We start from the raw sequence: 24960 nt of genomic DNA on the forward strand, positions 1-24960 counted from the left end.
CTTGCCGTCAGCGTGAATGTTGCTTCCTTTATGGCGGCTCTGCCTCCTCCCTGGGCTCTGTCACCCCTGGCTGAGGACTCTGTTTACTTCCACACACTCAGGCCACTGGTGTGCTTGTTCCTGTCGCTCCCCCCCACCCCACCTCCAAAAATGCAAGTTCCCGAAGACCAGAACCTATCTGGGCAGCTCACGTCAGTCTCCGCAGCCTCCCACTGTAGGCAGCCAGAAGCTGCGTGCTGAGCAGATGGCGAGCCCCTGTTACTTTGGGGGACATTAATGTTGAGCGCTTTTGAAGTACGTAGTGGCCGTGGGCAGAAGGGAGGCTTATCCTGGGGAGCTGTTCCCGCGTTTAGGGCAGCCCAAGTCCTGGGTGCGGGTGACCAGTGCCGGCCCTCAGCTGCTGGGGCCCGGGGTGCATGTCCCGTCAGTCTGTATGGGGCCTGCTCCTGGGCCCCGGCCCCGGCCCCGGCCCGGCCCTTCATCGCTCCCTGGCTGATCCCTGCTGCAGTGTTGCCCCGTGTCCCCACCAGGCAGACATTCCATCCCCGGATCCCTCCTTCCCGAGGTGCCCCGTTAGTGTTCTGGCGCCGTGTCCTCCTCCTCGTCCCAGGCCCGTGACCCTGACGGAGAGGGAGCCAGAGGTGTGCGCTTCCTTCTGGAAGTAGCCTGGTATTGTCCATCCTTTCGCTCTCTCCCTTTTACGGAGTCCTTGCGAAGTGGCCTCTGGCCTCACGGAAGGCGAACGTCCCAAAGGACTTTCTGCTGGTCGCTTTCAAGCCCGCTCGGGCCTGGCTGCTTCGTGAGAGGGATCGGGCAGTTGGGCGCACACCTCAGAAGTATGCATTCCCCGAGGCCGCCGCGAGTTCCCGTGCCCCGCAGGCTGGCTGTCCAGAGCACACGCCCACCTCCCTGCGGCCTCCTGGCCCTGAATTGCCAGACAGCCGAGTGCTTTTCTCCTCTGTCGTGACACATCTCCGTGCCTTTTTTCTCCCTTTTAGATTTTGGGTCACTAGCATAGGTGACCTGACGTGTGGCCGGGTCACGCCCACCCGCCCCAGCTACCCTCTTAGTATTTCTCCCGATGGTGACATCAATTTGTGCATAAACCCATACATTTCTTTTTTCTAAACCACACGACTCGTAAGATCTCGAATGACCCTTATATATGTCCGGTGTGCCGCCGGCACAGCCTCCCGACACAGATACTTTCTGGAAGTGCCGCATGCTGCCGTGGCTGGGCCGGGAGGGTTTACACACGGCGTTGGCTCGTTTGTGGGGTGGGCGCCGAGGGTCCCTGCCATCCGAGCCCCAGGGAACCTTAGTTAATCCATAGTCCCCCACCCGTTCTGGAAGCCACACTGATCACAGACTCACCTGTGACCTTGTGTCTGCGTCTGCGTCTCGCAGAAGAGCGGAGGGAGCCCGCTGGCCCCGCTCTGCCGCGCGGAGGCCCGTCCTTGGCTGCCCCCGCTGTCTTGCCGGAGCTCTTCCTCCTGCCCGGGTGGGAGGAGGCCCTCAGATGCGTATCTGTGGGTCTTGATTTGGCCTTTTCCAACTCGGGCCCCCTGTCGGGTGTGTGCGTCCTTCCCTTTGTTCGTGGGTCGGCTTTGGTTTTCTTTGTCGTCATTTGGTCAGTAGAACTTGGCGCTATCCCTTTGGGGAACGGTGGGCTGCGTGTCATGTTCCAAACCTGCGCTCTTCGCTGACTCTCACACTGGTGGGCTGGCCTGTCAGGGGCAGCGGGACAGCAGGACAGCAGTCCTGACTGGACAGCCCACCCCTGGCTCACAGGTGATTGCTCTTGGTCCACCCATGTGAAAACTACTTTAAACATTTTCTTTGCAAGTGGTATTTTGTATTTTCTCCTGTTCAGATCCGCCTGTTCCTTCTGTGTCTAGATACCTGACAGCCTCTACGGAAGGTGTCCCTTTAACACACGCCCTCTGGTGGCTTAGGGTCTCCCCTCCGCAAGGGCCTGGCTCCTTCCAGGTGGTGCCCGTGGGTCATGTCTGCTCTTCTCCATGGCACTTCACGCACATGCTTACAGCCTTGCTGAAGCCCCGGAGGCAGCCGCCGGTGCTGTCTTTGAGCAAAGAGGGAGTGCCAGGTCCGCCGCCCGAAGGACTGCCGCCTCCATGTCCTTTAGCCTGGTCAGCATGGGCTCGCGCAGGCACACCGGCCACAGCCCCCACCCCAAGCGGTGGGAGTCCCAGAGCTCTGAGGACAGAAGGGTTTCCTAGTTCTTCTGGTGGCAGATCTGGCCCCAGTGGACACCAGGCTGTGTGTCCTATATTTACCGCTCCTGGGGCTGGTCACATGTCTCCGCACAGAAGGCAGTCTGTGTCCTTTACGGGGAGCTGTTTCAAAGCACTGCTGTTACCGCCTTTGTAAAGCCAGAATGTTTCTGAACTCCCGAAACATGTCTGCCCCCAAGGGTTTCGGGTAAGGGACGATGGATCTGTATTGTTGCTCCCTCCTGCCCACGCAGAAGCCAGGATCTGCGGAGGTGGTGGGTGGCCTCGGGGGCCTGTGCCCGTGTGCCTCCGCACGTGCCCAGCCACTGCTGACCCCCTGTCCGTGCAGGAGCTGCCGTGGTGGAACCGCTTCCTGTCAGAGAAATAGCGTGCGTGTGTTGTTTTTGTTGGTTTGTTTTAAAGGACAATAAAAACCTGTGTGGAGCAGGAGGTGAGGCCAGGCCGCGTTGCTTAGACAGTCGTCTTTTCGGTCCTTCCCGTCAGTCGTGACCGCGTCCTGAGCTCTCACTGCTGGGGTGCCCCGAGACGCTGCACACGGAGCTCCCTGAGCGCGGCCACCAGTTCTGCTCAGGGGCTCCCCAGCTCGAAGTGGAGGCCCTTGTCCTTGTGCACACCGTCAGGATGCGAGCCCAGGCCTTCCCCCAGTCCTGTCTCATAAAGCCATCGGAGTCCAGTGTACCCCGCATGTGTTTCCCTGAGGACGCTCTGAGGCCAGTGTGCCAGCCGGGCTTTGCTGAGGCCTGCAGACCCCAGAGAGCCTTGCCCACCCCCGGGCTCCATGCTCAGGCTGTGTCGGCCTGTCTGGGTGGGGGTCGCGGAGGGCCTCAGGAGCACTGTCCCGTGTGTATATCCACCAGTTTGCTCTGCCCGACGGCTGGGGCCCCTCCCCGTCCTCCACCCTCTGCTGTCTCTGCCTGCAGCCGCGCGATCGGGTGGTCTGAGAGAACCCGCGTGCGGGGCGCGCTCGCCGGGCCGGCCGCATGCAGCAGCGCCGTGCGACCCCGACTCTACAGGTCCCGTTTCTTCGGCAGCGTCTGCATGAAACTCTGCAAGGTTTTACGACTTCTTTTAATTTTTCATCACTTGAAAAGCCATGCTACTAAGTGGTTTGTTGAAAATTTCAGGATATGACATTGCCTAGAGATTTATTGATTGTTCTCGGTTGTTTTTTAATTGACGGGGAGCCCATAAACCCAGCCAAGCACCAGGGACAGGCGTCTGTCTCCATCCTAGCGGGTGTGGGGGCTGGTGGGGGGCCGCGGCCAGCAGGGCATCTCCGGGGGACGTCGCGTCATGAGTGCTCTGCCGTGCGTTGCTAGGTCTGTCACAGAGTGTTTCCAGCAGCTGCGCAGAATTGCTCTCCGTGGCTCGCATGGCCACTCACCAGTCTGGAGATGGGTGGCCGGTTCTCCTTTCTGCTCTGCCAAGTGTTGGAAGTCCCAGCTTTGCAGAAACATCTCCTTAAATCTCACCCAGTGCCCTTGCTGTGAGCGGACTGCGGACCCGCTCTCCTCAGCTCCGCTCCTGTGCCTTCATTTCCAAGTGAAGCACAGAGATTCGAATGGCTTGTAATCTTTCAAAAGAGCTCGCTCTCCCAGTGACCGAAGAACCTGCTCTCCGTTTGAGCCTGTGTAAACCGCACAGGAAGGGTTGGCCTGGCGGTCATCTCTGCGAGCACAGTCGTAAGAAGAAGACGGTAAGGGCCAGAGGAGAGCGGTGCCCCGTCCCGCACGTGAAGGGTGCGTGTGCCCTCTGAGACGTGAGGAAATCGTCCCTCGGTTGGGAAGTGGGGAGACGGTGCTGGTGCGCGGAAGGGGTGGGCCTCGGCTAGACGATGAGTATGTTCTGGGGACTAAAAAAGTCCTTGAATAAATTATTTAATCTTTTCAAAGAAAAGTCATTCTGTTGCTTCTTAAGGGATATAACTTTCTAGCAGGTGTTCTTTTCACTATAAAATGGGTTTTTTTTTTTAGATTTATTTACTGGAGAGTGCACACGTGTGCAGTGGGGAGGGGCAGGGGGGAGGGAGGAACAGTCCTCAGGCAGACTCCACCCTGAGCACGGACCCCAGCTCAGGGCTCAGTCTCCCAACCCTGAGACCATGACCGGAGCCGAAACCAGCAGTTGGACACTTAACCAGCTGTGCCACTTGGGCACCGCTAAAATGCTTTTGTAGTAAGTAAATATTTTCAAAGCAGAAATGATACAAATACCTAAGCTTTAAAAATAAGTCATCAGGGGCACCTGGGTAGCTCAGTGGGTTGGGGCCTCTGCCTTCGGCTCAGGTCATGATCTTGGGGTCCTGGGATCGAGTCCCGTGTCAGGCTCTCTGCTCAGCGGGGAGCCTGCTTCTCTCTCTCTCTCTCTCTCTCTCTCTCTCTGCCTGTCTTTCTGCTTACTTGTGATCTCTGTCAAATAAATAAATAAAATCTTTAAAAAAAAAAAAATGTCATCAGAAACCCAGGGTTTGACTTCAGTATTTCTTCATTAAACAGATACTTACCATTGGCCAGAAGCCCAGCGCTGTGCTTGGACGTGACATAGTCCGGCCTGGGAGAGCTCCTGTTCAGTCGGGCAGGGCTGTGGTGGCCAAGACCCGTCACAAAGGGAGCTGGGGGTAGGGAGCCGAGGGCGGAGACTCCCCTGCCATCTGAAAATGAGACGAGCTGCGCGTTAAGAGAAGCGGAGAAGGAAGAAGGCGGGCTGGGGTCCGAAAGGCCACCACCTGTGGGCAGTCAGGAGAGAGTGGGCCACGAGGCAGGAAGTGGCTCCAGACCGGGTGGAACAGGGCCGTGCTTTGGATGAGCGCGATGCTGCAGGAGACGGGAGATGCTCCCATGACTCCCACAGCCTGCCCTGTGTGACCCCCTGGGTTGGGTGGTCCGGAACAGGCTAGGACAGGGGGGCTCCATCTAGGACCTCCCGACAGAGATGTCAGCGGGGTGGCTGCATACTCGCTCTGGACTGCAGGTGACCCCTGGGGCTGGGGGTTCAGCTGAGGGACACAGGCGGGTATCCCTGCAGGTCATTGGGACTGAGGCCCTGGGGTACTGGCGGCCGGCCAGGGCACAGAGCAGTAGTCCGGATCACGGCTGCTCTTGGGAATCCCTGAGGGCGAGACCCACCCAAGCTCCCGTGTTTTCAAAGCCCCTGCATCATGTCAAGACTTGACAGCCAAGGTTAGGAGCTCTGGGCTACGGAGAGAGGACCTGGGTCTCACTGATCTCCCTCTTCCCAGCTCTAGGCTTTTAGATTAGAGGATGTGGGTGTTTGTTTGTTTATTTACTTATTTTAAAGGAGCCGCTTTGAAATATACCAGAACATTTTGTTTTTTTTTTTTTTTTTTTCTTTTTTAAGGTTTTATTTATCTGAGTGATAGAGAAAGAGAGCACAAGCAGGGGGAGTGGCAGGGAGAGGGAGAGGCAGAAGCAGACTCCCCACCGAGCAGGGAGCCTGACTCAGAACTTGATCCCAGAACCGTGGGATCATGACCTGAGCCAAAGGCAGACGCTTCACTGATGGAGCCCCCCAGGCGCCCTAGAGTGTTTAGTTTCTTTTTGTTTTGGTTTGGTTTTTTGTTTGTTTGTTTGTTTAAGATTTTATTTGAGTGAGAGGGAGAAACTAGTTTCTTTTTGTTTTGGTTTGGTTTTTTGTTTGTTTGTTTGTTTAAGATTTTATTTGAGTGAGAGGGAGAAACGGACTCGCCACTGAGCTTGAGAGCCTAACGTGGAATTCAGCCAAGCCAGGACCTTGAGATCATGACCCAAGCCAAACGCAAACACATAACCAGTGGAGCCACCCAGGCGCTCCGAGAGTGTTTAGTTTTAAGAACATAAAATATTCCGGGGCACCTGGCTGGCTCGGCTGGTTAAGTGTGTGCCTCTTGATTTCAGCTCCGTCCGTGATCTCACTTGGGGCTCCACACTCACTGGGGAGTCTGCTTACGGCTCGCGCTCTCTCGGTGCATTCTCTCTCACTCTCTTTCTCTCTAAAATAAATGAAAACAAATCTTTTAAAAAGAGCATAAATATTTTGCTCTATAAATCCTGTTGAAACATTGGGGGAGTATTAAAAATCTGAAGTGTGACCGTTTTCTGCCCAGCATTGCTAATGAAGGGAGCCGTGGTGAAACCCTGCTTCACCCCTGCCTTGCCTGTGTCCCGGGGTGTTTTTACTTGGTGTTCCTCTTTGTGCCTCGGTCTCGGAGGCGAGCTCGACACAGCCCCATTGCGCCGGCTGAGGAATCTGGGTTGGGAAGATGCGCGGGAATTGCTGAGCGGCCGAACACAGTCGAGAAAATGTCCGTTCTGGTCGGGAAGCCGCGGCTGTTGGCCGATGCCCCTCCCACCTCCTTTCTCCCGTTAAGGTGATTCCCTCTTAAGTCCTGTTGTCTCTCTTTCAGGACGATGATCTGGAGGAGGGCGAAGTAAAGGACCCCAGCGACAGGAAGGTGAGGCCGCGCCCCACCTGCCGATTCTTCATGAAAGGTAATTGTCCAAGGGGCCAGGTGTGGCCTTGGCTTTTCCCGGGACTCTGGTGGTGGTTCAGCTCTGAAGCTGTGCGAGGCTGTTCTTGGGGCCAGACTGTGACCATTGGTGGCAGTGTTGGCATCAGTCCTTCATGGGTCTTTGCCTCACTTGACGGACTAGGAGGGGCCCAGACTCGCCATTTTCACACTTGTGGTTCCAGGCCCACCTGTTTCTAGAGAACCGTCGCTCTCATGGCGACAGTATCATTCCCTTTCCCTAACGCCAGACGTCCCAGGCGCCAGTGCAGACATTTTCCCACAACTGTGAGGAAAGTTGCCACTTTTTTGCTAAATGTATCAAAGCGGAAGTACACCCTTCCTTCGGAATGGAGCGGCTCCGAGTGCAGCAGAGTGCAGCAGGGCCCGCTCGCTCCGGGAGGGTGTATGGCGCAAGCCAGGTGGCTGGGACAGGCGGCAGAGGCGCGGAGCGGGGCAGACCCGGGAATGGCAGTGCGAACCCCGGTCCGCGAGGGTCGCCGTGCCGAGCGGCAGTAGTTGGGGCGCGGTCCTTGTAGTTCCGCGCTGTCCGTGCACAGGTAGGAAGATGCTTGTGTTGGTCCCGCCTCACTCTGGCCCTGGGCGCCCTCGCTCGCGGCCCAGCAATTTCACAAGGGCTTCCTGTACTTCTTTTCCAGATGTTGTGGCAGCATTGTCCACTCCTCTTGCACCAGTGTCACATTCCATGCCCTTCAGAGGCCAGGGGACAGGTACAAAGTCTACGGTACTCACTCTCTGTTCCGGAGGCCAGACTTCTTTCTCCTGGATCCAGCATTCTGATGTGAAGCCAGAAGGAAGGGGGAGGCTCTGAGGGGCAGAGAGCGGTCGTGGACCGCTGTTCTTAGAGGCACTGGAGGCTCGCGGGAGCCTTGTGGATGGCACGGGGAGGGGGGACAGCAGGGGACGGTGGAGTCTCACCTTCCCAAGAGGGCAGGCTCTGCCCTTGAGCGGCCCCTGGAGGGCCGTCTCCCACGACACCCAGGATGACGTGGTGCAGAGGGGGCACAGGGACCAGGGAGCCAATGCGCTCATGACCCTGGTCAGCTCCCTCCGTGGGGCGCGCGCTCCGGGCCTGTGCCATGCACACGCGGGCTGCGCTTTCTGCGGAGAGGAGACTCCTTGGAGGTGGACGTGCGCGTGGTGAGCTCCGCTGTGTGGCCACGTGCGTTCTGCCCTTGGGAGGGTGGCTGCCAGTGACGCCGTGGGCAGTGAGGGCACGCTGAGAATGCAAAGTGTGTGGTATGTCGTAGGAAGTCAGTTCTTGACAGTTCTTTAAAATTTTGGTATTTGAGGGGTGCTTGGGTGGTTCAGTCAGTTAAGTGCCTGACTCTTGATCTCGGCTCAGGTCTCAATCTCAGAGTCATGAGTTCGAAGTGCACCTTGGGCTCCATGCTCGACATGGAGCCTGCTTTTAAAAAAGTTTTGGTATTTGAAATGTTAACACTTCAGAAAATTTAACTTACGCAGAGGACTTCTTTTCCATAATTATGTGGACATAAATGATGTCAATGCACCTTTGAAATTTCTAGATTACAGAGAAGGAGACCAGTAAGTACGTGCTGGCATAGGTGTACGTGTGGTGTGGTCAGACTGTGGCTCAGCATCCGGGCCGGCCCGTCAGGACCAGCCGGGGGCTCCGCCGGCAGGAGGAGGCGCGCCACCCGTCCGTGCCACAGAGGTTGCCGTGCGCAGGGTCGCAGCACTCCGCTGACGTCCAGAGTCGAGCAGCAGCACGTGACGCTGCTGGGCCTGCAGTCGGCGTCCTCAGGACTTGCCTCATGGGCAGGGACTGGGCACCGTCTCCGTGGACCCTGTGGTCCCCAGGGCCACTTCGCAGCGGGAGGGAGGTCCCTCCAGAGTCCAGTGAAATGCCCAGCTTGGGTTTCAGAGACAAAGGCCAGTGGGCAGGGCTTTCTGCAGGGAAACTCTGAGGCTAGCGGCAGCTGGCCTTCTCTGCAGCTCGATCTCGCAGGATCAGTAACTTGTCTCAGACTTTGCTTCTAAGTATCTATTTACCTTTTCTGCCCACACTTGTTCGTTCTACAGAGTAGTGTGATACAGTACGAAAAGAAATGGTTGATGCTTTGGAGGTTCTAGAATACATCTCTTGCTTCTTTTCTTAGTTATGCGAGTTTTGGGGGTGACATGTTTTTGCTTACCTTCAGTTTTTAGCTTGGTATTAAATTGAGATGAGTTCGTGTAAGTTCCATTTTAGCAAGAGAAGTCACTTCAAAAATAATACAGAATTTGTTGTGTTGGACGAGATGCAGAGACCTGAAACCTTCACACTGGCAGGAGCGCAGAACAGTGCCGATGCCAGAGGACAGGCGGCGGCCCCGAGAACAGGAGAGGGTGGAGCTCTCCGGTGACGCAGTCACTTTTGCTTCTGGGTCTCTACCCATGAGAAAGGAAAACATACATCCACACAAAAATTTGTATGTAACTGTTCGTAAAAGCAGTGTTCAAAATAGCCAGCAGGTGCAAACAACCCAGGTGTCCGCCAGCTCACACGTGGTCCCACACAGTGCGGTCTGTCTGTGCAGCGGGACGCCGCGCCAGCCCGAAACGCAGGAAGAGCGGGCCCCACTGCACAGGCGAACCCCGAGGATGCTCTGCCACTTAGAGAAGCCAGACAATAAAGTGCCTCGTTTGTGCGTTTTTGTCTGTGCGAACTGCCCAGAATGATCTGTCGAGGCAGGAACCGGGTTAGTCATTGTCTGAGCTGCAGAGCCTGGGAGGAGAGAGGGCGTGGAAGTGGGGGGGGCGGTGACGGGCAGTGGGGGTGATGGCCAGGGGTACCGGGCTTACCTTGTAGGGCGATGGCTGCGCACCTCCTGCGTCCGTACTGAAACTCACTAAATTACGCTCTGTAGATGGAGGTATTTTGTGGTCTGTAAAATCTATCTTAATTTGAAAATTCTAAGAAAATTTGTTAGTTACATTCCTATTAAAAGGTTTCTGCAGGGACGCCTGGGTGGCTCAGTGGGTTAAGCCGCTGCCTTCGGCTCAGGTCATGATCCCAGCGTCCTGGGATCGAGTCCCACATCGGGCTCCTTGCTCGGCAGGGAGCCTGCTTCTCCCTCTGCCTCTGCCTGCCATTCTGTCTGCCTGTGCTCACTCACTCTCCCTCTCTCTCTCTGACAAAAAAAAAAAAAAAAAAAAAAAGGTTTCTGCAGATTAATCATTAATTGTCCAAATGGATACATTGGTATTTGGGACTGTGGACAATGAAATGTACTTAGAAATAAAAATGGAAACATTTTTTAAAAGATTTTACTCATTTGACAGAGAGCACCAGCAAGGGGAGCAGCTGGCAGAGGCAGAGGGAGAGGGGGAAGCCAGCTCGCCGCTGAGCAGGGAGCCCGATGCGGGGCTCGATACCAGGACCCTGAGATCATGACCTGAGCCAAAGGCCGATGGTTAACCAGCTGAACCACGCAGGCGCCCCTAAATGGAAACGTTCTTAAGCACCGTGTTTCGTTTGCGGTGTGTTTCTACCTCTGGTGTATTGATGTTGAACCATCAAGATATATAAAGTGCTGTAAAGACCTAAATGACATTTTCTTTAAATTGTGGCCTACTTCGGGTTTCTGAGCCAGCCGGTAATAGTGCCCGCCTGTTCTGTGGGCCACACCTTGTCCCTGCTCCTTCCTGTTCCCCCCGGTCCCTCCAGCCCTCCTCTCTCTCTCTCTCTCTCTCTCTCACACACACACACAGAATTTGGTAAAATATGCCTGAGGCGAGGTTTGCCATCTTAACTGTTTCGGAGCAGACGTTCATGGCGTGTTCCCTTTGTTGCCATCACCCTGTCCGTCTCTAGAACTCTTTCCCTCTTGTCAAACTGAAACTCTGTAGCCATTAACAATCACTCCTATTCCTCCCTCCCGCAGGCCCTGGCCGCCACCGTTCTCCTATCTGAATTGTCTGCTTTAGGTGCCCGGTGTGAGCGGAACGACACAATTCCTGTTTTTCTGTGACTGCCTTATTTCACTCATCCTGCTGTCCTCGGGGTTCATTTGTGTTTTAGCAGGTGTCAGAGTTCTTTTTTCTTTTTTAAGATTTTATTTATTTATTTGACAGACACAGTGAGAGGGGGAACACAAGCAGGAGGCGTGGGAGAGGGAGAAGCAGGCTTCCCACCGAGCAGGGAGCCCGAGGCGGGTCTAGATCCCAGGACCCTGAGATCATGAGCTGAGCCGAAGGCAGACGATCAAAGCCTGCGCCCCCTGGGTGCTCTTCCTTTCCTGGGTTAGTGGTCCTCCGTGCATACACCGTGGTTTGTGAATCTGTTCACCCAGCAGTGGACATGGGTTGTGTCCGTCTTTCTGCTGCTGTGAACATAGGTGTGCATGTGTCTTCAGGACGCTGCTTCGGAATTTTGGAGCTGTGTGCCCAGCACCGGAGCTCCCAGATCATGCGGTTGTCCTCTGTAATTCCTCAAGGAGCCGCTGTACTCCTGTCCGCGGGAGCAACAGCGCGTGGGATCCCCGTCCATGGTGCGCAGGGACCCGGGGCCTCCAAACCGACGCTTAGTGTGACCTGACTGTTTGGTAGTAAGCATCCTGATGAGAAATGGCATCTCGTGGTGGTTTTGATTTATGTTTCCATAGTGGTTAGTGCTGCGGAGTGCCTCGTCATGAGCCCATTGGCCATTCGAAGAGTCTCTTTGCCTCAGAGAAATGCTCATTCCCTTCTTTGAATCCCTCCACTCTCTTTCATGCTAAAGCAGATCTTCAGATGTGGTCTGCAGACCCCTAGGGGCTCTTAAAATTCTTTAAAGGGACCCTGACGTCAAAACTACTTCTGTGGTCGGGAGCTGGTACTGGGGCTGACCGCCACACACTCGGGGTTCAGGGACAGTGGTTTCGTGTAATGGTGGCTCTAAGAGCACAGTAAGAGTTCTAATTAAATTTTACATTTGAGTGCAGGTTTTCTAAAAAAAAATTGAGGTATAATATCCATGCCCTAAAACTCATGTTTTAAGCATACTTTAAATTTAATAACTAATTAATAAATTTAATAACTTTTATTAAATTTACCAAGTTGTGTGGCCGTCACCACAGTCCAGTTGTAGAACATGTCCTTGGCCCCAGGAAGACCCCGCAGTGCTGGTCTGTCCCACATTCCGCATGACGAGATGGGGCCGTCCCCGGAGCCCTCTTCCACCCAAGGAGGCACGGCCGCATCTCCAGGGAGGCCGCGAGGCTTGGGCTGTGAGCGGGGACCGCTGCGGTGACACAGAACACAATGTCCTCTGAAACAAAGTGAGCCTGCCACCTGCGGGAGAGCAGCTGCCAGTATCTGTTGCTAAGCAGGAGCTTCAGGCTCTTACGTGAAAGTCAGGATTTTGGAGGGCCTGACTGTCCACCTGCGGTGCTTCATGACTTTTCCGAGTGACCAGTGCGTGGCGTCACAGAGTCACACCCGCGCAGAAGGCCCGCTCACAGCGCGAGGTGGACCAGCAGGCATCAGTGCAACAGTCGGAAACGTTCAGCGCGAGGGTTCCAGGCCCCGCGCGGCCACTCACGGCAGCCCCGCTGCGCCTCAGCGTGAGGCCGGCTTCCCTTCGCCTGCTCCAGCCAAACCAGCCGTCCCGGCGAACTGAAAGCAGGAGGCGACGGGAGCACTGCTGTCCCGTGTCCCTGTCAGCCGGAGAGGTTTGCAGAAAGGGAGGGAAGGCTGCTTGTGTCACTCAGTATTTGTAGAAGTTCTCATGAGTATTTATGTTACTGTATCGTTAGCATAAGTTACAGTGGCATGTACTGTGTCTTTGAACTTTTGCAGTCTTCCTGTCTGCAGTAAATACCAGTAGGTAGGGCCCATCTGTGACTCTTTGGGCTCCTAAGACTTAGACGTTCAAGAACTTGTGGCTTCAAGTCTACTTCATTTACAGAGAAGCCGCCCACGCACTGTTGGGACTCTTGCCCCCGGCACAGTGCAGGGTTTCCTTAGAGAAGTTACGGTTTTAGCTTCAGTACCACGAGAGAGGACCGGTTGTCTGTGAAATGGGAAAGGAATGTGCTTCTGTCTGTTCTCTCTCAGGAGCTCGCCCGTGATGGTCCGCGGACGTGATGCCCGCTACGACACACGTTTGTAGATTCTAGGTTGGTCCTTAATATGGGATGATCAGGTTTTTCATATTCTGCCTTCCTTGCAGTGGTAATTTCTTAAAACCATGAAGCACTTTAAACTTCTTGACTTTTATAGTCCCGCTGTTTTCTGCTCTGAGATACTCAGACTCCCCGGAGTGGGCCCGCCGCGTCTCATTCAGAGATAACCGTAGCAGACTCCCTCGCGACGCAGCGAGGCCCGTAAACGATGCAAGCCGCGCCGTGCTGACCGCCAGGCCGAGCGACAGCGAGACGCGTCAACGCTCCTCGTGTGCTTGGACCCAGCGCGCGCACGTGTGGCTTTCTTCTCCTGACGTTCCTCACTGCAGGAGAAGCCGGCTGGGTCCTTGCTCTGTCGGGTGTGTGGTTGTGAGCTCTGGGCTACTGCCACACACAGACGTGGCTTTGGTGTCCCGTCGTCTCTGGGGGCAGTTCCTCTGATCGCTGCAGAAGAACCTATAGGTTTTCTGCAAAGGTGGTGCTGTCTCATGGGTCACGGGTGTGTGGGTATCGTGCACGCAGTTCCTTTTTCATAGATCTGTGATTTAGTGAAGAGAAGCAGGGTCAGCGTGGCGTGTGGTATAAGCAAGGGAAACCGGGTGGGCTCACCGACTGACTGACCCGCCCCCCCCAGCAGATGGCTCACTGTCTCTGGCAGGAGGCCCTGGAAGCGTGGAGACTTTGCTGAATCCCTTTTAGAGTATTTGGATGTATTTTTATGTTACTTTTATTTCTTACCTATAAATATTTCGTATATTTAAAATAACACTGTCCGCAGTGGCATACACGATGATAGAAAACAGTAGTTACTAAGATGCCTGCCATTCAGTTAAGAAACACGATCAGTGCCTTTGAAGCCATGTATATGCCACCGTGAAGAATCTTGTCGCCTGTCCTGCCGCTGTGACCACGCTTCCGTCGTCTCCTTGCTCCCTGCTGACTTGTGCCCAGGTCCCTGCCCGGCGTCCTCACATTGTGAGGAACCTGTTTCTTCCCCTGGCCAGAGGCACAGTCCACATAAATTCTGGATTTGTGAAGCTTCCTTTGGAAGTAGAAGAACATACAGTTTTAGAGCAAGGTTTTTCCTCCATTATCTAATTAGAGAATATTTTTCCCTAAAGAAAATGCTTTTTTAAATTATGAAAGTAATACATAACTGACAGGATAGTAAAAGATAAAAGTCTTTTTACCATTTAACAGTTTGGGGTGTTTCTTTCCAGGCTTTTTTCTACACAGTTAAAAATGCACTTTTTAAAAGGCTAGTGGATGGTTGGCTCCGTCGACAGAGTGTGCGAATCTTCATCTCGGGGTTTTGAGTTGAAGTCCTGCATCAGGTGTAGCGATGACTTAAAAATAAAATCATAAAAAAAAGTAGGGGCACCTGGGGGGCTCAGATGGTGAAGCCTCTGCCTTTGGCTCAGGTCATGATCTCAGGGTCCTGGGATCGAGCCCCGCATGGGGCTCTCTGCTCGGTGGGGAGCCTGCTTCCTCCTCTCCCTCTGCCATTCCCTCTGCTTGTGCTCACTGGTTCTCTCTCTGTCAAACAAATAAAATAAATAAAATCTTAAAAAATTTAAATAAAATAATAAAAAAACCAGAAGTCTGCCAGGAGCTCTCACGCTCCCTCGCCTGCGTGTGCAGGGCGTCTGTGCTGGTGGGGTGGTCGGTATTTGAAGACCTTCTGCCCAGAGCACCGCCTTCTTGTGTTTGCTGGGTAGGAGTCAACACGCGTCCAGCCAGGATCTTTGCACACCCAGGCGCACACGGTCCACGAGGCCAAGCTCCTGTCACCCCACAACGTCTCGGGGGGCACAGGCTGCTGCTCTTGCCTCTGGCGCTCCTGACTGATGTTTCCCTTCCTCTCTTCTCCCCTGCCTGGCGGACCAAGAAAAGAGCTTTTTTGTCTGTAGGCTCATTGGGTGATGTTTTCTTTTCATTTTGAAAATATTTTACATACGGGGCACCTGGATAGCATCCAGCTCTTGGTGTCAGCTCACATCATGATCTCAGGGTCGTGAGATCGAGTCCCACACCAGGCTCCACACTCAGCATGGGGTCTGCTTGGGCGTCTTTCCCTCCCCCTCTGCTCCTCCCCTGCACACTCCCCTCTCTCTCTCAGTCTTTAAAATAAATAAATAAAGTCTTTTCAATAAAATATTTTATGTACAAGAAAGAACAGAGATTACCAAATACCCATTTATCTACTACCCAGGTACGTATGTGAGCTTAAAAAAGTTAGGGGAACTCGGGGCTTAGGCTATTAATACTTTCCTGCACTTGCAGACTTTCTGCAGAAAGCCTCCGTTGGTCTTGCACCTGCCCAGCAGGGAGGGCACCGGGCGAGCTCTGTGACAGACAGGGAAGGGCTTGGCAGCGTTTGGAATCCCTTCTGTACATGCGGGACTGCCTCCAGGGTCTGGTTTCAGTAAAGCTCTCTGCGACTCTGGGACCTGAACTCCTCGTAGTATAATGTTTCCTAACCTCTGACTTAAGTGTGATTTCTCCAGTGCTCTAAAGAATTTTAAGTCATTTTTGCATTTCCAGAGAATTAATTTTAAGCATACTTTATTTTGTTTTTAATTCAGCTCAGTATGTTATTAGGTTGGTTTTAATCCAAGTTTAAATATTCATGATGCCTAAAAGGTAAATTTAGCCTTTTCCTAAATACCAAATGATTATTTCTCTTTAACTTCTATTATACAAGGGAAAATATGTTTTGTTGGTAGAAACATTCAAGTGGACTATTACATTTAGAAGGGAATATATATTAAAAGATGGTTTAAAATTTAACTATGTGTGAACCCCTTGAAAATGTTTTAAAAACTATTCAGATATTTATGCCATATTTGTGCTTATTATTAACATTACATGTTTTAAAAATTAAGTTTTATTTTTATTCATGTGTTTTATTTATTTATTTTTTGAAGAAATCTCTACACCCACCATGGGGCTCAAACTCCTGACCCTGCGATCAAGGCCGTGTGCTCCACAGCCTGAACGGGAGTCCTCCCCACCACGTGAAATTTTTTGAAAGTGATTCCCTTACTGATTAAATTAAAACTTGGGCTTCTTGCCTTCTGCTCTGAGAAGTCCAGTGGATTCCTTGAATAATCTTGGTGTAAAAGGCGACTTTGTAAAATATTTAGTGTGAAGTGCGACCCGCCGGGGAGTTACCGCCCTCCGCGTCTCGTGTCTCACGCATCTTTAAGCACAGGGATACGCTGGGAGGGTTTGTGAGACTTGTGGTGGGAGAAGTGGAGGTGCCCGGAGCTGGCAGAGACGCCCCGAGCAGCCGGGCAGGACTCCCGCGGTGACGGAGTGTTGGGGTCAGGATGAGGATCTTGCACATGCACCTCGGAGCCCTTCTGGGGGTGCCGCATCCCCTGTGCAGGAGACCGCCTCACAGAGCAGGGGCAGCCTGGGATCGTCTGGGGCGCTCTAGGACATCGCTGTTGTTAGGGGGAGAGGAACTCTTCCCAGAGTGACTTAGGAGCGGGGTCCAGGTTCCTCGACCACACGAGCCCAGCCCCTTGCGGGGGTCCTTAGGAAGTCCCACTCTCGGAAGCTCCTCGGCCTGGGCAGTGGCCATAGACCTTCCAGGCGGCCTGTGCGGAACTCGTGCTTGTGTGGAGGTGGGGGCTGGGCAAGCCTGGTGGTGGCTCTGTTCACTGGGAGGAGTGGGCCTGGGGCCTGGCCGTGCTCGGGTACACACAGCCAATGAGCTGGTGCGAGCTGCGGCGGGAGCCCTGGAGCACCTGCAGGTCCCCCCCCCAGGCCCTCCAAGAGCTGCTGCCCCTGGCATGGGCCCCGGGCTGCCGCTGCACACACAGCGGGCGGGAGGCTGGCCTGTGCGCCCTGGTTCTCTTCTCCCCTTCCTGACGTGGCTTTTGTCTCCATAGGGAACTGCACGTGGGGAATGAACTGTAGGTTCATACATCCCGGCGTCAACGACAAAGGCAACTACTCCTTAATCACCAAAGCCGAGCCTTTCCCGCCTAACGGTGCCCCGCCTCTTGGACCTCACCCGCTGATGCCCGCCAACCCATGGGTGCGTGAACCCCTCTTTCTCTTAACTGCTAACAGGTGGGACAGCTAAGCTCTCTGAATCTTCAGCTTGCAGCACGTTAGCAGCTTGTATGAAAGGCACTTCTGTGACGTCACACAGTCACTGAGTCGCCTTCCAGAGGCTTCCGTGTCTCCATGTGGAGGTCATCGTAGATTTGGGTCGGGCCAGACTGAGGCCTGGGGAGCAGGTGCCACGCAGCTAGCTGATGCTCTCGCTGGGCTTTTTGCTCCCATTTCTATATAAATTTTAAAGTTTTGCTTGCTTTCTCAACTTTTCCCTTCTCATTTTTTAATAGGGTGGGCCAGTAGTTGATGAAATTTTGCCTCCACCCCCTCCAGAGCCCCCCACAGAGAGTGCCTGGGAACGAGGACTCCGGCACGCGAAGGAGGTAACCAGACAGCCCAAGAAGAAAATGTTAGCAGTGGTCCCTTGAGCCAGAGTAACATTTCTTTGATTCGGAGACAAGGATTGAAAACCCAGTAAAGTCTCTGAAGTGAGGGGTATATTTCTGGGATTTCTCTGTAGAGCTGTGAATGGCAACCGATGTCTGTCAGTCTCTCCAGGGTGCGTGAGGTCACAGCACAGGCCCACTGCCTTCCTGTGGCTTGGGCAGTAGTGGGCCCCACCCCGGCTAGTGCCGCAGCCCCCGGCTGCCCAGAGCCACTCCCCGAGACTGAGCACAGGGGGCCCTGCCCGCGGAGGAGCCGTCCTCTCCTGAGGAGGCCAGGTGCTCACGCACACCCTCCCCTCCTTCCCTGCTCTCTGGCTCCGGGCCGTGCCCTGGCCCCTGCGGTCTGTCAGCCTGCGGTCTGTCGGCACCAGGCCTGCGTGCTGAGTCCCCACTTCTCTCCAGTGAGGCGGCAGACTAAAGCCTTCTCCTCCCTCGCTCGGCACACAACCCCCCGTCCTGCCTTCCCCTGAGACTGGAACCGCTTCATGGGGCTTTTCTGTCACAAGCGGCCTCCCCTTCCCCTCCACACGTGGGCCTCCTCCCTGAGTGACAGGCGGGTTCCCAGCCCAGTGTGAGGACTGTTTCCAGGAGATGCCAGCTCTCTCACCGCTTTCTGGAACGTGAGCGAGCTCCAAGGCACTGCCGAGCGGCCCGTCCCGGCTGCCGGGTGCAGAGACGGCGCGCTCCCGACCCGGAGCAGGGGCGCGTCTCCCCCATCGGCACGCTCTCGCGGGCCACTTGCCATGCTGGCCGGAGCTCCGTGGGTCACATGAGGACAGGCCGCCCTTTGCTTTTCCTGACAGCACCGGCATTGACGTCTTCCTTCTTACAATGGCAGGTTTTAAAAAAAGCAACCATTCGAAAAGAACAGGAGCCTGATTTTGAAGAGAAAAGGTTTACGGTGACCATTGGCGAAGACGAGCGGGAGTTCGACAAGGAGAATGAAGTGTTCCGAGATTGGAATTACCGCATCACCAGAGATGTACGAGACACAGTGTAAGGACCAGTTCTGCGCGTTCCTTTCCTTTCGATAGAGTATGCGCTGCTGCCAGCTGTGTGAGCCCGGGCTCTGGAGAGCAGCAGCACATCGGTTCCCTCTGGCATCGGGGCCCATGCGTGTCCCCTGTCCTGGACAGAGAATGGCGTCCCCACGGTCCTGTCGGACTCTTTGTATCAACTTTCCTTGGTTTTTTGCTCTGGGAAGGAAGTGTGTCAGCCCTGGCAGGGCTGTGTGCCTGGGGAGGGCTCGGCTCCCTGCGCACTCTGAGCTCGGAGAACTTCTGCACCCGTTCTTGGAGCCCCATGGGTCTGCCTCTGCCCGCCTTCCTCCCGGCACCCATGAGATTGGCACCAGAGTCCAGGAACTGGGCAGGTGTGACCCTATTCCTTTTCTCCTCCCCAGCGTTCCACTGCTGGGCTCTCAGAGACTCGTTCCCAAGGCGCATATGGCTCAAAGCCCCGAGTCAGAATTTTAGGAATCGTGTAGCGTTAGGTAAAGCGCTCATCCGCCCGCGCTCCGGTTCCCGGGGGAAGGCTGGCTGTGCTGTGCCCCACTCGGAGGGGCAGGATCAGGCAGGTTTCTCCTGAGCAGCAGCCGCAGGGTGAGCCCCACTCCCAGGCACGGTGTGGCGTCTGGCTTCAGCCTCCCGTCAGGCTTGTAGCGATGTGCGTTCCCGGGTGCTGCCGGGAAGGGCCAGTCACCGGGGTCTGGCTGGGCCAGCGGTGGTGGAGGGGCTCCTACCGCGCTCGTGCTTCGGGACCCGGCCGCCCTGCCCTGCACCCACCAGGCTGTCTCAGGGCCCTCCTGTCCCATGTGCAGAAAGGAAGGGGAGGAAGCTCTTCCGTCCTGCCTGTCCTGGCAGGGGACAGCCCAGAGGTCAGTGGGTAGAGACTGAAAGATGGAGTTCAGACCTCTGTGTTCCTAATTCTGGGTATGGAGGCACCTCGGTCCCAGACAGGAACATGGGAGTCGGGAGCAGTCTGCCAGAGCGCGCGGCCCCCGTCCTGTCCTGAGCCCTCACGTTCTCCTTGTGTCGAAGGCAGGTGAGAATCTTGTCCTGCGGGAAGTAGGGGGAGGGGAGAGCCCTGGGAGCTCGTGCGTGTGTACAGGGCACGGGACGAGCATGGAGCAGAGGGTGCTCCCTTGGTTGGTCATCTGGGCATTGAAAGAAGAGCTCTAGAACCTCGGTCGGGTTCACCCCGACCCTGTTTCCCAGCCCTGGCTGCAACGGGGGCCCTCACCCCATGCCTGCTGGGGAGCAGTGGTGGCAGGTCTGGTTCTGTAGCCATGCTTGGCCCCGCCCTGGGCTGGGGACAGTCCCCGCTGCAGGGCCTTCAGCCTCTACAGCCTCTGAAGAGGGGCCTTCAGGCCCAGTGCTCACTGGTGTTGGCTACTTGGACATCAGTGCCTTAGCATGAACTAGGGGCTTCTGTGACGCGCTTGTGCTGGGCCCCGACCAGACCTTGTCAGTGAGGACCTCTGGGAACAGGGTCCCGGCGTGGGTCAGGTGGGAAGCCACCTCTGCTGTGTCAGCTGAGGTTCACTAAGCAGAGGAGACGCCCCCCCACCAGCTATTTTAATGGAGAGCATTTATAGGAAAGACCTCCTGTCCAGGAAGACTGGAAGCAGCGTCCCCACCCCCTGAGGGAGGGAGGGGAGAGGCTGGAGGAGGCACTAGGACTCCGGTCACTGAGGAGGGGACACTGGCCAGCCACTGCTGTCTCTGGAGTGGGCGAGGAGGCCGGGCTGCAGGAGTGGTGCGGGCAGTGGGCAGGGCGAGGACACAGAGGGCCCTTCTCCACCCCAGCCTCCCCAGCCCCCATGGCACGTGCCGGGGACCGGGTTCTCGCAGAGCAGCTGGCAGAACGGAAGGCACTTGACAGCGAGCACGCGGGGCGGCGGGGACACCGGGCAAGTGACTTCACGGCAGTTCAAGGGCATCCGTGGAGAACTCAAAAAGCCCAGCATGACCGGCTCTCCTTTCCCAGGCGCCCACGGCTGAGGTGCTCCTCAGCCAGCAGCCGGACAGCCCCATGACCAAGGTCCCTACGCGTGCCGGGCAGGGAGGGCGGGAACAGGGCTGAGGGCTGAGCTTGGGGGTGGCCACGGGACCAGCAGCACACGGGGGCGGGGGTTGTTAGAAACGCCCGCATCAGAGCGCCCGGGCCCCGGGGGTGTGTCGCTGGCTGCTGCCAAGCCTCGCGGCTGATTCTGCTGCCCTCCCCCAAGCTCCCAGGCCACGGACACCCATTCTTGGGGCCTGGGCTGCCTAGCTCACCGCTGGCTGTGCATGGAGAGCTGAGTCGCAGTCACGCAAGGGTGCCGGTGGCCTCCGTGCGGGCGGCTCTGGCCCCGCGGGGGTGCACGCCAGGAGGAAGCTCTGAGGCGGTGGCAAGGGCAGGAAATGGGTGTTTTCTTCATGCTGGTATCGGAATGAATGTGTCTAGCAGGGTCGTTTGGTAAAAACAGCGCTTTCCTAGACAGACCCCGGGTGGTGACGGGACAAGTTTCTTCCCACCGCTGCGGCGCTGGGTGCCGACGCCGGCCAGCCCGCGGGACCTCGCAGAGCCGACGGGAAAGCCTGTCCCCTCCGTCGGGGAGCCCCCTCTCCCCATCTCTGCGTCGGGGGGTCAGGCGGGCATGGAGGCTGTTTCAGAAAGGAGCAAAGGAGGCCAGAGGAGCGTCTCTGCCTGGCAGCCGGGCCGGCGGGGAGCAGGGGCGCTGCGCCGGGCCGCAGGAGGCAGGGGCTGGCACACGGGCCCGGGGGTCCTTGCAGGAGCTGGAGGCCACAGAAACGCTCGGCAGTCAGGGGCCTGGGCTGGTGCCCTTCCCAGGATGTGTCCTCCAAGCCACTGTCACCTGCGGACCGGGGCCCTGACGGCCTGCCCCTCCGGCGCCAAGCAGTCCCGCAGGACAGGGGCCGTGCACACGCTGCTGACCCCGCTTTCCAAACACGAATCAGCCAGAACAGCCCTTTTTAGAGAGCACGCGCACCCTCACGCCCGCTCGGGGATGTGCTTGCTAGGGCCTCCGCGGGCTGCGACGGGGCTGTCGCCACGGGGCCTGCGTCCCGGCCTCACCAGGCCCGACTCTCGTCTTCAAACTGACCTGGGTCGTGTGCGGCTTAGGCGCTTCGGAAGACGTCTGGCTGCCTGGAACGAAAGAGGCAGCCTTGGGGGCGTCTGTTGGGTCCCGGGGAGCCGGGGGAGAGGCCTCCCAGAAAGCAGCCTACTCACTGGAGGCCATCAGGCGGGGGCCTTGAGGCTTACCCCGAGTGGCAGGTCTCTGGGTTGCAGGTGCCTCGGTTTCCCCCGCCACCTTACTCAAGGGGAGAGTTGGTCTGGAGCCCAGAAATCCCTGGCTGAATGCCCATCTGTTGGTGGGTTTACATTTTCTCGTTCCTCCATTGGGGTCCCAGGCACCCCCAGAGCAGGTCCTCTGGGTCTGGGTAGTAAGGTGGTGGTCTCCTCACCCTCCTAGTGGTTAGCAGCGGTCCCTTTCCCATCGATGACAAGTCTGCCTCGTCCCTGTGGGAGGCTCTTTTATCCTCCCTGCTGGGGTCTGTCTCTGGGCTTCCCGTCACATTCCCGTGGGCCATTCCTTTCCTCCCCAGAAAGGCCTCCTAACGTGGTGTCCCGGAGGCCACGTGTTTCTTGGCTAATCTCCCCGGCCTATGTCTTGCAGCGCACCCGGGGCCAGCTCATCTGGCTCACGCAGCGGCTCGCTGCTGTGTGCACCGCGAGGGCCCTGCGTCTGGGAATTAACCGACAGGTAGCCGACTTCTTGGCAGTGTCTAGTCGTCCTGCCAAACACAGAGAACATCGTCTCATTTATTCACACGTGTTTTTGTGTCTTTCCGGTGTTTTCTGTGTGCTTTTGTTTTAATTTTAGATAGTTAACATACAGTGCAGTATTGGTTTCTGGAGGAGAAATCAGTGATTCGTCCCTTCCGTACAACACGCAGCGCTCATCCTGACAGATGCCGTCCTCAGCCCGTTCCCCGCCCGCCCCAGCCTCCCCAGAACACCCTCCGTCTTCCTCAGCTTGTTCCCTGTTAAGAGTCTCTCAGGGTTTGTGTCCCTCTCCAGTGTCGTCTGACATGATTTTGCCCTCCCTTCCCTGTGATCCTCTGTTCTGTTTCTGAAACCCCACGTACAAGTGAAGTCATCCACATGAGTGAGATCGTATGGTAATGGTCTTTCTCGGACTAATTTCACTTAGCGTAACAGCCTCTAGTTCCGTCCTCATCGCAAATGGCAAGATTTTGTTTTGCAACGGCTGAGTAATATTCCTTTGTGTGTATACCCCACATCCTCTGTATCCATTCGTCTGCCGATGGACACCTGGGCTCTTCCCATAGTTCGGCTGTTGTCAATAAAGCTGTTGTAAACATTAGGGTGCTCGTGTCCCCTGGAATCTGTATCTCTGTATCCTCTGGGTGAACAGCAGGTAGTGCAGGTGCCGGGTCATTGGGAAGCTCTCGTGTCAGTGTCGTGAGGCCCCTCCACGCTGTATCCCGGAGCGGCTGCCTCCGCTCACGTTCCAACCAGCAGTGCAAGATGCTGGTGGGGTTTTGGTACGGATTGCATGGACTGTGTAGATATTGTATTTATTTGTTTATTTTTAAGATTTTATTTATTTGAGAGAGAGAGAAAGCGAGAGAGAGCACAAGCGGGCTGCCGGGCGAGGGAGAAGCAGGCTCCCCGCTGAGCAGGGAGCCCGATGCATCCCTGGACCTCAGGATCATGGCCTGAGCCAAAGGCAGATGCTTCAGCGACTGGGAGACCCGGGCTCTCCGTATGTGTACATATTTTAACTGTGTTGGCTCTTCCAATCCGTGAGCATGGAACATTCTTCCATTTCTTTATGTGCTCTCGAGAGTTGTGACGTTTTCCTGAAACACGTTCTGCTCATTTCCGGTTACCGTGCTTTGTCCCGCAGTCCCCTCCGTCTCGCTGACTGTCGTCAACGCGGACGGCTCTGCTCGGTCTCCCCGGCGGTGATGCTCTGGTCTCGGCCTGCCTCACTGGGCTCCTCTGGCTGCTTGCGTTGGCTTTACTGTGTCTCAGTTCCCGGTGTGGTTCCTTCTCCTTCTTGCCGGGTCTGCTGCCTCCTGGTTGCAGTGGCCGGGCCCCTGTCCCGCCGGTGGCTGCTCATGAAGGCCGTGGCCTGGCCTTAGAGAAGTGCCCGTCTGTTCCCATTGAGTAAGAGGTTGCTTCAGTCCACAGGGGACACATGTGTGCAGCCACGTCAGGGAAGCGCCACTGCCACTTCCTTCCAGGACTGCCACTGGGGGTGGGCACTCCCGTCCCAGACTCCGCCACCAGCCGTCGGTGCGGTCCTGTGGTTTTTCTCTCTGGTCTGTCGCGATGTGTGGTGTAGGCAGGAATTTCCTCGTGTTCGCTCAGCCTCGCACTCCTGGAATAAACGCCGAGTCACGGTCTGGTCTCTTAACATGGTGTCGGATTCAGTTCGCTGACCTTGTAGGTCATGTTCTGGTGTTCATATTCCCAAGTGGTGAGGTTTATGTTTTCTGGGCTCTGCTTTCAGACTCGAGCCTTACGCGGACCCGTATTACGACTACGACATCGAGCGCTTCTGGCGCGGCGGGCACTACGAGAACTTCCGCGTGCAGTACACGGAGACGGAGCCGTACCACAGCTACCGGGTGAGTGGGCCGCGCGGCTCCTCGGCGGGCCCTCTGCGCTGCGTGGGGCTGCGGACCGGCCTAGTCGTGCGTGTTGGCCCGGTGGACCAGTGTCAAGCCCAGATTAACTCTCTGTGGAGAAGCAGTTCAGATCCAGAGATTAAATTGGTGGTGACCTGTGGACAGACTTCCTTTAGTTTGTGTTCCTACTGTGATGTGAAATTTTAAAATTTTAAAAATTAGGTTTGTGGCGAGGGTTATTCCTGTTAACGTAAGCCGGCACGGGAGTGTGTTCCGTGCTCCCGAACAGATTCCTCCTTCAGGCTTCTTAACAGTACCGTTTGGAAGCATGCTGTCCTCCGTTGGCGTAACCTGGGCCTCTCCCCAGCTGTGCCGTGGTGGTCTCCTGGAGGACCGTTCTGTGTTGGTATTTTTCGATGGATGATGTTTCAGTCTTTGAGTCCCTGATGTTTTCAGAGTGAGGAGAAAGCTGCTGCTTAGAAGAGGTCGGGCGGGAGCAGTAGGGTGGTCTTTGTGATGGAGTTTTGAGGACAAAGGGTGGTGACTTCCTGGGAGCCCACGGATGGTGGGACCGTGATTGACCATCCTGTGCTGCTCTCCCTGGTAGCGTGTCCGTGGGGCCAGGCTGCCGGGGTGCAGTGTGCACGCCAGGCAGGGCAGCCTGGAAGGTCGGTAAGTCCTGTTAGAGTCCCTTGCCGCCGCCTCCCCCTTACGTGTCCGTGAGTTGGGCCAGGGGAAGGGCAGACACGAGCTTCATTTCCTCCCACAGCCTCCTGGAGCCTGAAAGCCATCTTCCCGCTGTGATTCGGGCATTACCGTTTTAACTTTGACTATTAGCGCAAGTGGACGGATGGGTGCAGACTTCTGGTTCAGAAGGGCGTTGAA

The 24960-nt window shown here is 56.0% G+C and overlaps 1 protein-coding gene across 4 annotated transcripts in view; it reads left to right on the forward strand.

Moving 5' to 3' along the window:
* Positions 1-24960, forward strand: part of ZC3H18 (zinc finger CCCH-type containing 18) — a 60105-nt gene that overhangs the window by 12346 nt on the left and 22799 nt on the right. For 3 of the 4 annotated variants that reach the window (XM_045076422.1, XM_004753835.3, XM_004753836.3), the window contains 6 exons: positions 6658-6742; positions 7419-7490; positions 16790-16938; positions 17252-17344; positions 18246-18403; positions 23958-24075. In XM_045076422.1, the coding sequence (XP_044932357.1) occupies positions 6658-6742; positions 7419-7490; positions 16790-16938; positions 17252-17344; positions 18246-18403; positions 23958-24075 (675 nt within the window). The remainder of the gene's footprint in view (positions 1-6657; positions 6743-7418; positions 7491-16789; positions 16939-17251; positions 17345-18245; positions 18404-23957; positions 24076-24960) is intronic. The other variant, XM_045076423.1, reaches the window with a different exon arrangement.

This window comes from Mustela putorius, unplaced genomic scaffold (genome assembly GCF_011764305.1).
Source record: "Mustela putorius furo isolate JIRA1106 unplaced genomic scaffold, ASM1176430v1.1 tig00000174_pilon_pilon_pilon, whole genome shotgun sequence".
NCBI lineage: Eukaryota > Metazoa > Chordata > Mammalia > Carnivora > Mustelidae > Mustela > Mustela putorius.